The sequence below is a fragment of the Pogoniulus pusillus genome, chromosome 5 (genome assembly GCF_015220805.1).
Source record: "Pogoniulus pusillus isolate bPogPus1 chromosome 5, bPogPus1.pri, whole genome shotgun sequence".
NCBI lineage: Eukaryota > Metazoa > Chordata > Aves > Piciformes > Lybiidae > Pogoniulus > Pogoniulus pusillus.
Window position 1 is genome coordinate 1,125,121 of NC_087268.1, and position 12,472 is coordinate 1,137,592.

The 12,472-nt window shown below is 48.5% G+C and overlaps 1 protein-coding gene across 1 annotated transcript in view; it reads left to right on the forward strand.

Annotated features, from left to right (window-relative positions):
- The window catches only part of LOC135175202 (ovostatin-like), a 42,839-nt gene extending 32,438 nt beyond the window's left edge, over nucleotides 1-10,401 (forward strand). The window contains exons 29-36 of the mRNA XM_064142999.1: nucleotides 576-741; nucleotides 1,751-1,971; nucleotides 4,485-4,700; nucleotides 4,835-4,959; nucleotides 5,514-5,604; nucleotides 6,759-6,830; nucleotides 8,424-8,526; nucleotides 9,899-10,401. Coding sequence (XP_063999069.1) covers nucleotides 576-741; nucleotides 1,751-1,971; nucleotides 4,485-4,700; nucleotides 4,835-4,959; nucleotides 5,514-5,604; nucleotides 6,759-6,830; nucleotides 8,424-8,526; nucleotides 9,899-9,951 — 1,047 coding nt within the window. The 3' untranslated portion in view covers nucleotides 9,952-10,401. The remainder of the gene's footprint in view (nucleotides 1-575; nucleotides 742-1,750; nucleotides 1,972-4,484; nucleotides 4,701-4,834; nucleotides 4,960-5,513; nucleotides 5,605-6,758; nucleotides 6,831-8,423; nucleotides 8,527-9,898) is intronic.
- The last annotated feature ends 2,071 nt before the right edge of the window (nucleotides 10,402-12,472 follow it).

Genomic DNA, 12,472 nt, shown 5'->3' on the forward strand with positions numbered 1-12,472 from the left:
TGGCCACGTGGCAAAACAAACAGTATCAGGAGGAGGGAGGTGATGCTGGCAAGCAGGAGGCAGTGAGACAGAGAGGGAGGAAGTCCCCCTGCTTTTTCATATGGGGTCTTAGAGAGGAAGTGGGGAGTGGGCTAACCACACCTGGTAGTGTTCACACCCACCCCCCGGGAGGAGTCAGGACCACCTGAGGTCAGGGTCAAGACCACTCGCCCAGGTAGTAAGTAATAACATTCATCTGAAAGAGTCTTCTTTGTCATGAGTTCTCAAAATACACAGTTGTGTAAAGATGATGCAGATGTTACAGCTAAAGCAACCAAAGGACAAAGGATTTGCATGCATAAGGTCACCTCCCAGGTGAAGAAAAGAACCAGTGCTTTGTTAGTCTGGCCATGCTGCTTCTAAAGAAATGCAGAGAGGAGACAGTGCCACAAGAAGGACATCTTCTGCACTGTAGATCCTTAAACATGCCACGAGTCATGTATGTTTTTGCCAAGGAGAGTCAGTGATGGCAGCTTAAAGAGAAGCTGAGGCACAAATTCAAGTGCCTGACAGCCTTCCGTGTTTTGTGTTCCTAGCATCCTGTTGTTCAGAGCGGCATAAACTGCTTGGAGACTGCATTCAGCAAGGGCATCAACAACCTGTACAACCAGGCCCTCTTTGCCTATGCTTATGGATTAGCTGACAATGAGAACAGACGCCAGTTCTTCCTGGAGAAGCTGGACCAGACAGCTACCAGAGAGGGTAAGTGCAGGGTGGCAGCGATGCAGGGGATGCAGCTGCTGAAGTGGCCTGTAGCAGGATGTTGCAGCTGCACTGGTTGCGGCAGCGGGGACGTGGTCCCGGCTCACACAGATCAGTGTGATCAGAAGCAATGCCACATGGACTCCAGGCCGTTCAATGTGAATTGTACCAGAGACACTGTATGGATTGTTCTGGCTCTTGTTATATGGCCTTGAGCATAGACCAGACACCTACACATCAGCATAATTAGGCAAGAACAAGCCAGTCCTTTGCATAAACCATGCCTTGTTTTTCTCATCAACAAGATGTCCACTTATCTATCCTTTCTTCAGGTGAGGTAGCCAGCAGCTGGAGGAATCAAGGCCAGCACTTGATTGTTATTCTTCTTCTCCCATTACTTTCCCACAGATCCCCCTTTTAGTTTCAAACAATGAAGGCAGCATTTCTCACCCAACTGCAGTAGGATATTAGCTATGCTGAGGTACTTTGTGATGCTCCTGTCTCATTTCTGGTACGCTGCCTTCACTTCAACTCACTTTGTCATCCCCCTTTAAATACTTCAGTTGGAAAACCCATCTGGCCAACAGGCACAGCACCCTTGTTCTGGCCAATGAATTCAAAGCTTCCTGCCTCCTTTGACCACACAGGCACAGTGAGGGCAGCACAAGACACCTGGCACATGGTGCTAAGCCCCCCTAGTCCTCAAGGCTTTGCTGGGGCCAAACCCTTATTGGTTGTTCATCTAACTCACTCCCAGAGATTTCCCTGCAATGAAAGGAGGAGAGCAAGGGTTGAACTGGCCTGGCAGGATTTATGCTGTACCAGGACAACAACCCACTTTTATTAATTTCCTTCCTGTCTTCTTTTCCATGCTAGAACTAAAATTTTCCAGTTCAGGCCACTGATGGCTGAGAGGGAATTCTATGCCTGTCTCCTGCACAATACTGTAATGAAGTCATGAGTGAGTCATTTCCCCATTATTTTTAACACCTCACCTTTCTCTTTTCAGGTGGTTCACTCCATTGGCAGAGAGAACATAAGCCACCAGCAGAGCGTGTCCCTGTTTTCTACTCCCGTGCACCTTCAGCTGAAGTGGAAATGACCAGCTACGTTCTCTTGTCTTTGCTCAACAAAGCCAGACTCAGCTCAGAAGACCTCTCTTACGTTTCCCGCATTGTGCACTGGCTTGTCAAGCAACAGAACCCCTACGGCGGCTTCTCCTCCAGCCAGGTAACAGCTGTGGCTCCAGTGAAAAAAGAAAGCTTCTGAGAGTCCAGTCTGCATTCTGGATCTTGACAGCAGGACATACCTTCCTCACTGCATTTTCATTTCAGTAATATTTGATGAGGAGTTCATAGGCACACAGGATGTCAGGGGTTGGAAGGGACCCAAGGAGATCATCCAGTCCAACCCCCTGCCAGAGCAGGACAATCCTATCTAACACAGAGCACGCAGGAACACATCCAGACAGGCCTGGAAAGGCTCCAGAGAAGGAGACCCCACAGCCTCTCTGGGCAGCCTGTGCCAGTGCTCTGGGACCCTTCCAGCAAAGAAGTTCCCCCTTGTGTTGAGGCAGAACCTCCTGTGCTGCAGCTTATACCCACTGCTGCTTGTCCTATGCCAGGGAGCAGTGAGCAGAGCCTGTCCCCCCCAACTCCTGGCAGCCCCCAGATACTTATAAGCATTGATCAAATCCCCTCTCAGTCTTCTCCAGACTAAGCAGCCCCAGGTCCCTCAGCCTCTCCTCATCAGCCATGCCCTTCAGTCCCCTCATCATCCTCCTGGCCCTCTGCTGGACCCTCTCCAGCAGATCCCTGTCCCTCTGAAACTGGGGAGCCCAAAACTGAAGGCAGTATTCAAGATGAGGTCTCAGCAGGGCAGAGTAGAGGGGGAGGAGAACCTCCCTTCATCTGCTGGACACACTGCTCCTAATGCACCCCAGGATCCCATTGGCCTTCTTGTTAGCCACCAGCACCCCCAGGTCCCTCTGCACAGGGCTGCTCTCCAGCAGTCACCTCCCAGCCTGTACTGCTGCGGTTTGTTATCCCTTCCCAGGTGCAGGACTCTGCACTTGTCCTTGTTGGACCTCATCTGGCTCCTCTGTGCCCAGCTCTTCAGTCTGTTCAGTTGTGATGGTTTGGGTGTTTCCTGCACCCCCCACACTTGAGAAAGTCTTTCACAAAGGCTTGTGTTACACACTGGTGACATCTGGATTAGGCCCAGATGTGTATCAGTTCCTCAGGGTAAATGTTCCATACGTTACTTAAACCTGTTGAAGTTAATTTCTGCTTATGCAGATTTATCTCTTGCCACAAACAACACTTTCAGTAAAACATGTAATACCCAAAAGTCTCCTCATGAACATGTATTTGTCCCTTGACTTTGATGCCTATGCAGATTTTCCAGCATGCACAAAGTTCCCACTTTTTTTCATGGTTTGGGTGTTCCCTGCCCCCCCACACTTAAGACAATCACCCAGGCTAGACTCAGCCACTGAAAATTAAAGACTGAAGCTTTCTATGTACAGCTTAGCACAATGCCCAAGCAGGTATTGACACTGTACAGCTAGAGACAGACACAGACAAGTGAAAAAGTGATACAGAAACACAGCAGCCCTCCCAGAAACCAGAGTGCCCAGCAGGGGCTCCCAACCACCCTGCCACCTCCTTCCCACCCCTCTGCCTTACCCCAGACTTTGCCTTATGCTCAAGGTAGTTTGGAGGATCATCCAGGGTAGGTTAGGAAGCAGAGGGGTTGATTAGGCAGCAAGTTAGAGAGAGAATTGCATGCAGCCAGAGCCAGAGAGAGCAACTCTGTTATCTATGTCTATGTTCTTGTTCTTATCCATCTCAGCAAGCCTATGAGTGCAGCAGCCATCACCATTGCCTAGAATTTGATTCTTCTCACCAAAACATTCCAGCTGGGCTCAAACTAGCATGGGAATGTCTGAAGGAACTATGAGTAGCAGCTGAGGGAACTGGGCTTATTTAGCCTGGAGAAAGTGAGGGAGACCTTCTGGCTCTCTACAGCTCCCTGAAAGGAAGTTGGTGCCGCTTGTAACAAGTGATGAGGAAATGGCCTCAAATTGATCCAGGGGAGTTTCAGGTTGGCTATTAGCAGAAACTTCTTCATTGAATAGGTTCTTGAAGACTGGAATATGTTCTCCAAGGAGGTGGTTGAATCCCCATGCCTGGAGGTGCTTAAAAGCTATAGACATGTGGTGCTGAGGGACATGGTTTGGCACCACACTGAGCAGAGTCAGATAACAGATGGACTCTTTGGCCTGCTTTGAGATTGAATTCCAAGGAGGCCTTAGCCTTCCTAGTAGCCTCCCTACATCCTCTGGCAACCATCTGATAGTCCTCCCAGGTGGCCAGCCCCTCCTTCCACAATCTGTGGACTTTTCTTCTTCCACTTGGTTTTGTTCAGCAGCTCCTTAGTGCCATGGCCTAGTTGATCAGACAGGGCTGGGTGCTAGGTTGGACTGGATGATGTTGGAGGTCTCTTCCAACCTGGTTGATTCTATGACTCAATATTCTTAAAGGTCTTTTCCAACCTGAACACTTCAGTGACTCTGTAATGTAACTCTGTGGCACCAGAACTTGTACCTTGTCTTCTTACCATTTTGCCAACTCCCCCTATGCGATGAGCAGCGCTAAAGAGACAGGTCATAGGAGCTGTGTAATCTCACGCACTGGCTAACATCAGGGTATCTAATCAGGGGGTTATGTTCTTCTCTTCAGGACACTGTTGTTGCTCTCCAAGCCTTAGCCCGTTATGGATACCTCACGTTCTCTAAAAAAGGTCTTAACACAGTCAAAGTCAACTTCCTGGGCTCCTCCAGTAAGACTTTCCAGGTGAATGACCAGAACCGCTTCTTACTGCAGCAGGCTTCCTTCCCGACTGTTCCAGGGAACTACAGCATGGAAGTGAATGGCACTGGCTGCGTCTACCTGCAGGTAAGCAAGCTGCCAGGTCAGCACCACCCCTCTGAGGTCTGAGCAGGGGCTCCTCCTGACCTCATTGCTCTCCAAACCTCGTGCCACAAAACCCTCCAAGTCTCTGATCGTTTGACACTTGCTGTCTCTTGCAGAGCACCCTGAGATACAATGTCCTCTTACCAAAAAGAGATGCAGGATTTTCTCTCTCAGTACAAGCAGCAAATGTGACCTGCACAAGCAACTTCCCACCAAAGTTTGACCTTGTCCTCTCTGCCAGGTAACCTCTGCTCATTTTTCTACTCCCTGCAGTCTGATAGAGAATCCAGGGAAGGATTTAAGTTCTGCAGTTGGATAGAGAATCCAGGGAAGGGTTTAAGTACTGCAGTCTGATAGAGAATCCAGAGATGGATTTAAGTGCTGCAGTCTGATAGAGAATCCAGGGAAGGGTTTAAGTACTGCAGTCTGATAGAGAATCCAGGGAAGGGTTTAAGTGCTGCAGTCTGATAGAGAATCCAGGGAAGGGTTTAAGTGCTGCAGTCTGATAGAGAATCCAGGGAAGGGTTTAAGTGCTGCAGTCTGATAGAGAATCCAGGGAAGGGTTTAAGTACTGCAGTCTGATAGAGAATCCAGGGAAGGGTTTAAGTGCTGCAGTCTGATAGAGAATCCAGAGATGGATTTAAGTACTGCAGTCTGATAGAGAATCCAGGGATGGTTTTAAGCACTACTGTGCAGCTGCAGGAGAAGAAATGGGATCAGGGGGAGCTGCAGATGTCATTCCCTGCTCCTGCAGTCCATTTGCACACCAGGCTAACAGAACTTTTGTCATTCCAGGTACACAGGAAACCGCAATGTCTCCAACATGGCTATTGTTGATGTGAAAATGCTCTCAGGTTTTGTTCCCATCAGATCTTCCCTGGAAAAGGTAAAGAATGGGAGCAGAGTGAATGATAAATCCTGAAAACATGGGAAATTGATACAAATGTTCTGTGATTAGTAAAGCAGAGGCCCTTGAGGGTTCTGCAAGGTCTGTGGGCATAGGCTTCTGCCACATACTTTGTGTCTCAGAGTTCTAGCTGTTCCTCTCTTGAGGACAAATCTTCTAGGACTTGCCAAATCCAGCAGCCCATCAGAGGTGACACTGCTGCAGCTTCATATCCCAAGCTCCAGGCAACAGCTGAGTGGTCCCAGCAGGCAGACACACTCACATGGACCTAGTGGGGATCCTTCAGGGGTTGGTACTGGGACCAGTACTATTCAGTACATACATCAGTGACTTGGATGAGGGGACAGAGAGCACTGTCAGCAGGTTTGCTGATGACACAAAGCTGGGAGGAGTGGCTGACGGAGAGGAAGGCTGTGCTGCCATGCAGCAAGACCTGGACATATGGAGAGTTGGGCAGGGAGAAATTTAATGCAGTACAAGGACAAGTGTGGAGTCTTGTGTCTGGGAAAGAGCAGCCTGTGGACTGCAGTACTGGCCTCTTGGAGGGCAGCGTAGGGGAAAGAGACCTGGAGGTATTTAAGGCCAGGCTGGCTGAGGCTGTGGGCAGCCTGCTCTAGGGTAGGGTGTCCCTGGCCATGGCAGGGGTTTGAAACTACGTGATCCTTGTGGTCCCTTCCAACCCTGACTGATTCTATCATTCTATGATTCTGTGATAGCCAGAAGTGCTTTCCAACCTCCACCTGTCTGTGATTCTTTGGTCCTCTTGATTGATACTGCTTATGGGCTGGATGTTAGGAGGAAGTTGTTGCCAGAGAGAGTGATTGGCATTGGAATGGGCTGCCCAGGGAGGTGATGGAGTTGCTGTCCCTGGAGGTGTTGAAGTAAAGACTGGATGAGGCACTTAGTGCCATGGTCTGGTTGATTGGCCAGGGATGACCTTGGAGGTGTCTTCCAACCTGCTTGATTCTATGATACTCAACCTGCATTTCTTGTTTGGGGCAGGAGATGGCAAGGTGGCACAGGATGGGCATGGGAGCCTCTTTAAAGAGACCTTGTTATCGAATAGTTAAAATGTTAAGTCTGCCTTGCGAGTCTCAGTATGTTAACACTGCTGCTGGTTGCCTTCTTTACAGCTTCAGAACCAGGACTCTCTTGTTGATCGTGTAGATATCAAGAACAATCACATCCTCTTCTATCTGCAAAAGGTAAGTCTGGGAGGTTTCCCTTCTGGTTTGACTAAACAGGATCTCAGATGAAATGAAAGTCCCATTAGCAGCAGACATATCTTAGGGATATAAAGGTACTACACTCAGTCCAACATCAGATATCTCATATATCTATGTGTGCAGTGCCTGTAGCCTAGAATGAGGAGATACAGATGTATTAATTCTGTGAAGAATGCTGTAGGATGAAATAGCATTTAGAGTCCTAGAAGTGCTTTGATTGGAAAACTCCTCAAGATCATCCAGTCTAATGCCATCACAAAAGCAGGAAAGCTGCATTCCATGTGGCAGAAGTTTCCAGTGTCCTTGTGATGATTCTCATTACTTGAGCTGAGAGTCAGAGTAGGTTCAGACTGGATGTGAGGAGGAACTTGTTGAGCATGAGAGTGGTGAGAGCCTGGAATGGGTTGCCCAGGGAGGTGGTTGAGACCCCATGGCTGGAGGTGTTTAAGGCCAGGCTGGCTGAGGCTGTTGCAGCCTGCTCTAGGGTAGGGTGTCCCTGGGCATGGCAGGGGGGTTGGAACTGGCTGCTCCTTGTGGTCCCTTCCAACTCTGACTGATTCTATGAGTCTAAGAAAGAAAGAAGAGAGAAAGCAAAAAGACATAGTAATATCTGTGTCTCAAGCAGGAATATTGATTAATTGGCTGTCAGTGATGTAACAAGGATCAAGATCTATATTAAGATGAGAGGAAATGGCTTCAAGTTGCACCACAGGAGCATTAGAATGGGTATTAGAAAGAAGTTTTTCACTTAAGGAGTTCCTAAAGACTGAAAGAGGTTCCCCAGGGAGAAAGTTGAATCCTCATCCCTGGAGGTGTTGAAAAGCTGCAGAGATGTGATGCTGAGGGACGTGGTTCATCACAGAATCTCTCAGATTGGCAAAGCCCTTCAAGCTCCTCGAGTCCAACCATGAGTTTCACACTGATAAGTCCTTGACTAACCCAAACCCCTCAGCACAACATCTCATCACTGAGTCACTATGCTTGGGAAGGACCACCAGGATCAGCCAGTCCAGCCTGCATCCCAGCAGCCTTCAGCACCAGACCATAGCCTCCAGTGCCACATCCACTCTCCTCTTAAACACCTCCCTGGGCAGCCTGTGCCAGTGCTTGACCACCTGCTCAGGAAAGAACTTCCTCCCAACTGCCAACCTGAACCTCCCCTGACACAACTTGAGGCCATTTCCTCTTGTCCTATCATTAGTAACTGGGGAGAAGAGACCAGCTCCAGCCTCACCACAGCCTCCTTTTAGGTACTTGTAGAGACCTGGTAAATGAAAGATATTAAGTGACATTCAATGATGGGATGGATGCTGATGAGCTGAAAGCTGCAGCCATCAGGGAACGATTGGTGTAACTGCCAAGTGACATACAAAAAGAGGGCAGAGAGCACCCCATTTAGCAACAGCTTTTAAACAAGTATTTGATTTGACATTAAGTTTATAACTTGGAGAGAAGTGTGGAATGGCACTTGGTCACCCAGTTTGCCTCAGAAATGCATGTGTTCAATCTTAGCCTCAGGAATATATATATGGAAAGAAGGTCTGATGCATTTTCTTGCTTTGCCATTTTCAGGTCTCCCAGAAGGAAGTCAACTTCTCTTTCAGTGTGGAGCAAAGCCTGCCTATCTCAGATATCAAACCAGTGCCAGTACATATCTATGATTACTATGAAACAGGTAGGTGATCTCAGCAGGCTTGAGCAAAACTTAGGAACTCCAAGCAGTGATCTCAGCACTGACAAGGCATAGACTGTGTTTTTTACCCTGTGCACTCTGTGCAAGGCTCTCTTCAGTGTTCTGCATCTCCTGCCTTTGTTTCTTAGCAGACATAAGCACAGAGGAAGCAGCTATCCTGCTGCTCTTCATTACTAGATTGCAAAGTGTTTGCAGAGCTTAGACAGTTCCTATCTTCCTGGTTTTTCACTTCTTGCTTCAATTCAACCTAGAACATATCAGACATGTCATGAGTTGTTTGCTTCCAAACTGCAGACAGAAAGAACTGTGCTTCCAATTTCTTTCCACAGTTTGACCAGTTAAAACCATTAACTTGGTTATTGCTGGTTTTATATATATATGGTTTGACTTTACATTGCTCTATGAGGCTGCAGCCAGAGAACTCTTCCTTAATGGGATTTAAATAGCTGAGTAGGAATGGCAGTCCCACTGAACTCAAGAGTAGTTTAAACACTAACTAGAATCATAGAATCAACCAGGTTGGAAGAGACCTCCAAGATCATCCAGCCCAACCTAGCACCCAGCCCTGTCCAATCAACCAGACCATGGCACTAAGTGCCTCATCCAGTCTTTTCTTGAACACCTCCAGGGATGGTGACTCCACCACCTCCCTGGACAGCCCATTCCAGTGCCAATTCCTCTCTCTGTGAAGAACTTCCTCCTGGCATCCACCCTATACTTCCACCAGCACAACTTGAGACTGTGTCCCCTTGTTCTATTGCTGGGTGCCTGGGAGAAGAGAACAAACATTGAAGCATCTGACCACCTGTCTTGATCTGGCCTCAAGGAGCTAAAATTGCATAGTCAGAGCAGTGATGGGTCCTGATGAATTTCTTCCCACAGTTGGAACAGTTTAAACCAGTAACTTGGTTGTTATGCTGCCTGATTGGCAGTACTGCTCCTGACTTCCCTCACCTGGTTTGTCTCATGGTCTTACTTTACATTGCTATGTCAGGCTGCAACCAGAGAACTCTTCCTGAATGGGATTGAAATACCTGAATAGGTATGACAGTCCCACTGAGCTCAAGAGCAGTTTAAACACTAACTAGATATTGAAGCATCTGATCACCTTTCTTGATCTGGCCTCAAGGAGCTAAAATTGCATACTCAGAGCAGTGATGTGTCCTGATGAACATGGCCAGAGGAGTGTATTAGGCTCAGATTGTGCACCCCAGCAACTGGGTGTCTTGACCACTGGAAGACTACCATGAGATCTGTCAAATTCTTGCTTGTTCTTAAGGTGATGACACAGCTGGACATGGGCTGAGCTCAATGATTTCTCACTCTCAGACAAATCTTCCATTCTCTTTTCCAGACGAATATGCCCTTGCAGAATACAAATCACCCTGCTCCCAGCCTTCCAACTGAAATCAGTTAAGTGCCTGAAGAGGTAACGCTTCACAAAGTATCAGACAAACATTTGTAGAAGAAGAACAAGATGAGCAACTTGGGAAGGCAATGATAAGCACATAGAAGCATGAAGAATAAGCAAACCCCAAATTGCAGTAGATCAGAATGACCCATTCTCACCCACACTTCAAAAGAGCTGGGGGTCAGTGTGGATCAGGAACTCCAGATAGAGCTTTTCCTAGCAAGGGAGATGTGGTGCAATTAATTGTTAACTTCCACCATCCATCTGTTTGGAAACTCCTGACATTGTGTCAAGTTCAACTCCCGGAATGTCTGTTCTTGGCCACAGATTCCTCTTAAGGAACCCAGAGCTATGAAAATAATCTGCTGTTGCTGCTTCTGTAGGGTTTGGTTTGGTCTTTCAACCACTCCTGAAGGAAGGTTCTGAATAAATTACTTTGATCCTCACCTTCTTTTTCAGTGTTTAAACTGAATCACTTAGAGATGTGAGAATGCTGGGCACAGGAAGACAGCTTCTCCCTAGTTTTGTCCTCTCTTTTTCCTTTACGCTAACATCTCCTGGTTTACTGCCCATGTCCCTGCCCATGGCAGGGGGGCTGGAGCTAGATGATCCTTGTGGTCCCTTCCAACCCCGACTGATTCTATGATTCTACTGCTTTTTGTAATAAAACCTGATTAGCAATGCTGTTTGTCCCAGGCTCTACTCTGTCTTGTATCTAGAACTAGGTGCTGTAATGGCTTTAATCAGCTAAAGAATTTACACCTTGGAGAAGATCTGTCAATGAAAATGTCAGCCTGAGATCAGTGACATCTCGAGGCAGAAACAGGATCAAGGGCCCTGCCCTATGTGATGGAAAGTTTCTACCCAAACCCTAACAGAGTGAGAAATTAGAGACTTGCAACTCTTTGAAAAGAGGTTAAGAAGCTATGGTGAAGCAAATGGAGACTTTGGAGAAACTAAAATGAGAGTGGGAGGGAGGGGAAAAATAAAGTCAGCTGCAAGGAGCTTATGATGGGGTGGCAAAGCACAAGGAATTTTCTCTCATGCTTTCTGTACTTACTGAACTGGTACATCAGACAGCCACACACCATGGCTGCTGTCCCTCACAGTCTGCAGTGACCTCACAGGGTCTTCATCATCACCAGAAACCAGTGACATATCCCTCACCAGTCTGAGCAGACATCTGCCAACTAAGTCATATCCCTGAGCTGCTGTTTCTGTAGCTGGGGTGGTAAAAATAGCCCTAGTTAAAATCTGGAAGAGATCTGTGGGCCTACTACACAAACAGGCTTCTCAAAGTGGATTTTGATTCCTTTGCTCAACAGCATTGTGCCTGCTGTGAGGGAGACCACACAACAGCACAGGAGGTGGTAGAAGAGGAATGGGCAGGATGAGCAACTGAGGGAACTGGAATCGTTTAGTCTGGATAAGACAAGGATGAGGGGAGGCCTCCTCATGCTCTACAACTCCCTGAAAGAAGGTTGGAGTAAGGTGGGTGTTGGTCTCTTCTCCCTAGTCCTAGAGAGAAGACAAGAGCAGAGGAGGTTGCACCAGGGGAGGTTTAGGTTTGCGATTAGGAAAAATGTCTGTCCTGAAGAAGTGGTGAGGTGTTGGAAGGGGCTGCACAGGGAAGTGGTGGAGTCACCACAATGGAGACATGCCACTTCAGTATGCAGTTCAGTGACCAGGGTGGTGTTGGGTCAAGGAATGAACTTGATGAGCTTAGAGGTCTTTTCCAACCTAAGTGATTTTATGGTTCTGTGATGGGAGCAGCCCCTTGTACATCCTGAGAGCACTGCTGAGTAGGGTGTTGTGCTTGCCCAGAGATGGCTTGGGTGGATCAGTGCTGGGCCCAGTCCTGTTCAGTATCTTTACTGATGATCTGGACCAGGGGATTGAGTCCAGCATCAGTAAGTCTGCAGATGACACCAAGCTAGGAGCAGGTGTGGAGCTGGTGGAGCGTAGGAGAGCCCTGCAGAGGGACCTGGCCAGGCTGGATTGGTGGGCAGAGGCCAAGGGGATGAGATTGAACAAGGCCAAGTGCAGGGTTCTACACTTTGGCCACGACAACCCCAAGCAGCACTAGAGGCTGGGGCCAGAGTGGCTGAGAGCAGCCAGGCAGAGAGGGAGTTGGGGGTGCTAGTAGAGAGGAGCTGAGGCTGAGGCAGCAGTGCCCAGGTGGGCAGCAGAGCCAATGGCATCCTGGGCTGGCTCAGGAGCAGTGTGGGCAGCAGGACAAGGGAGGTTCTTCTGCCCCTGTGCTCAGCACTGCTCAGGCCACACCTTGAGTGCTGTGTCCAGTTCTGGGCTCCTTAATTGAAGAGAGATGTTGAGGTGCTGGAAGGTGTCCAGAGAAGGGCAACAAAGCTGGTGAGGGGCCTGGAGCAGAGCCCTGTGAGGAGAGGCTGAGGGAGCTGGGGGTGTGCAGCCTGCAGCAGAGGAGGCTCAGGGCAGAGCTCATTGCTGCCTGCAGCTGCCTGCAGGGAGGCTGTAGCCAGGTGGGGTTGGGCTCTGCTG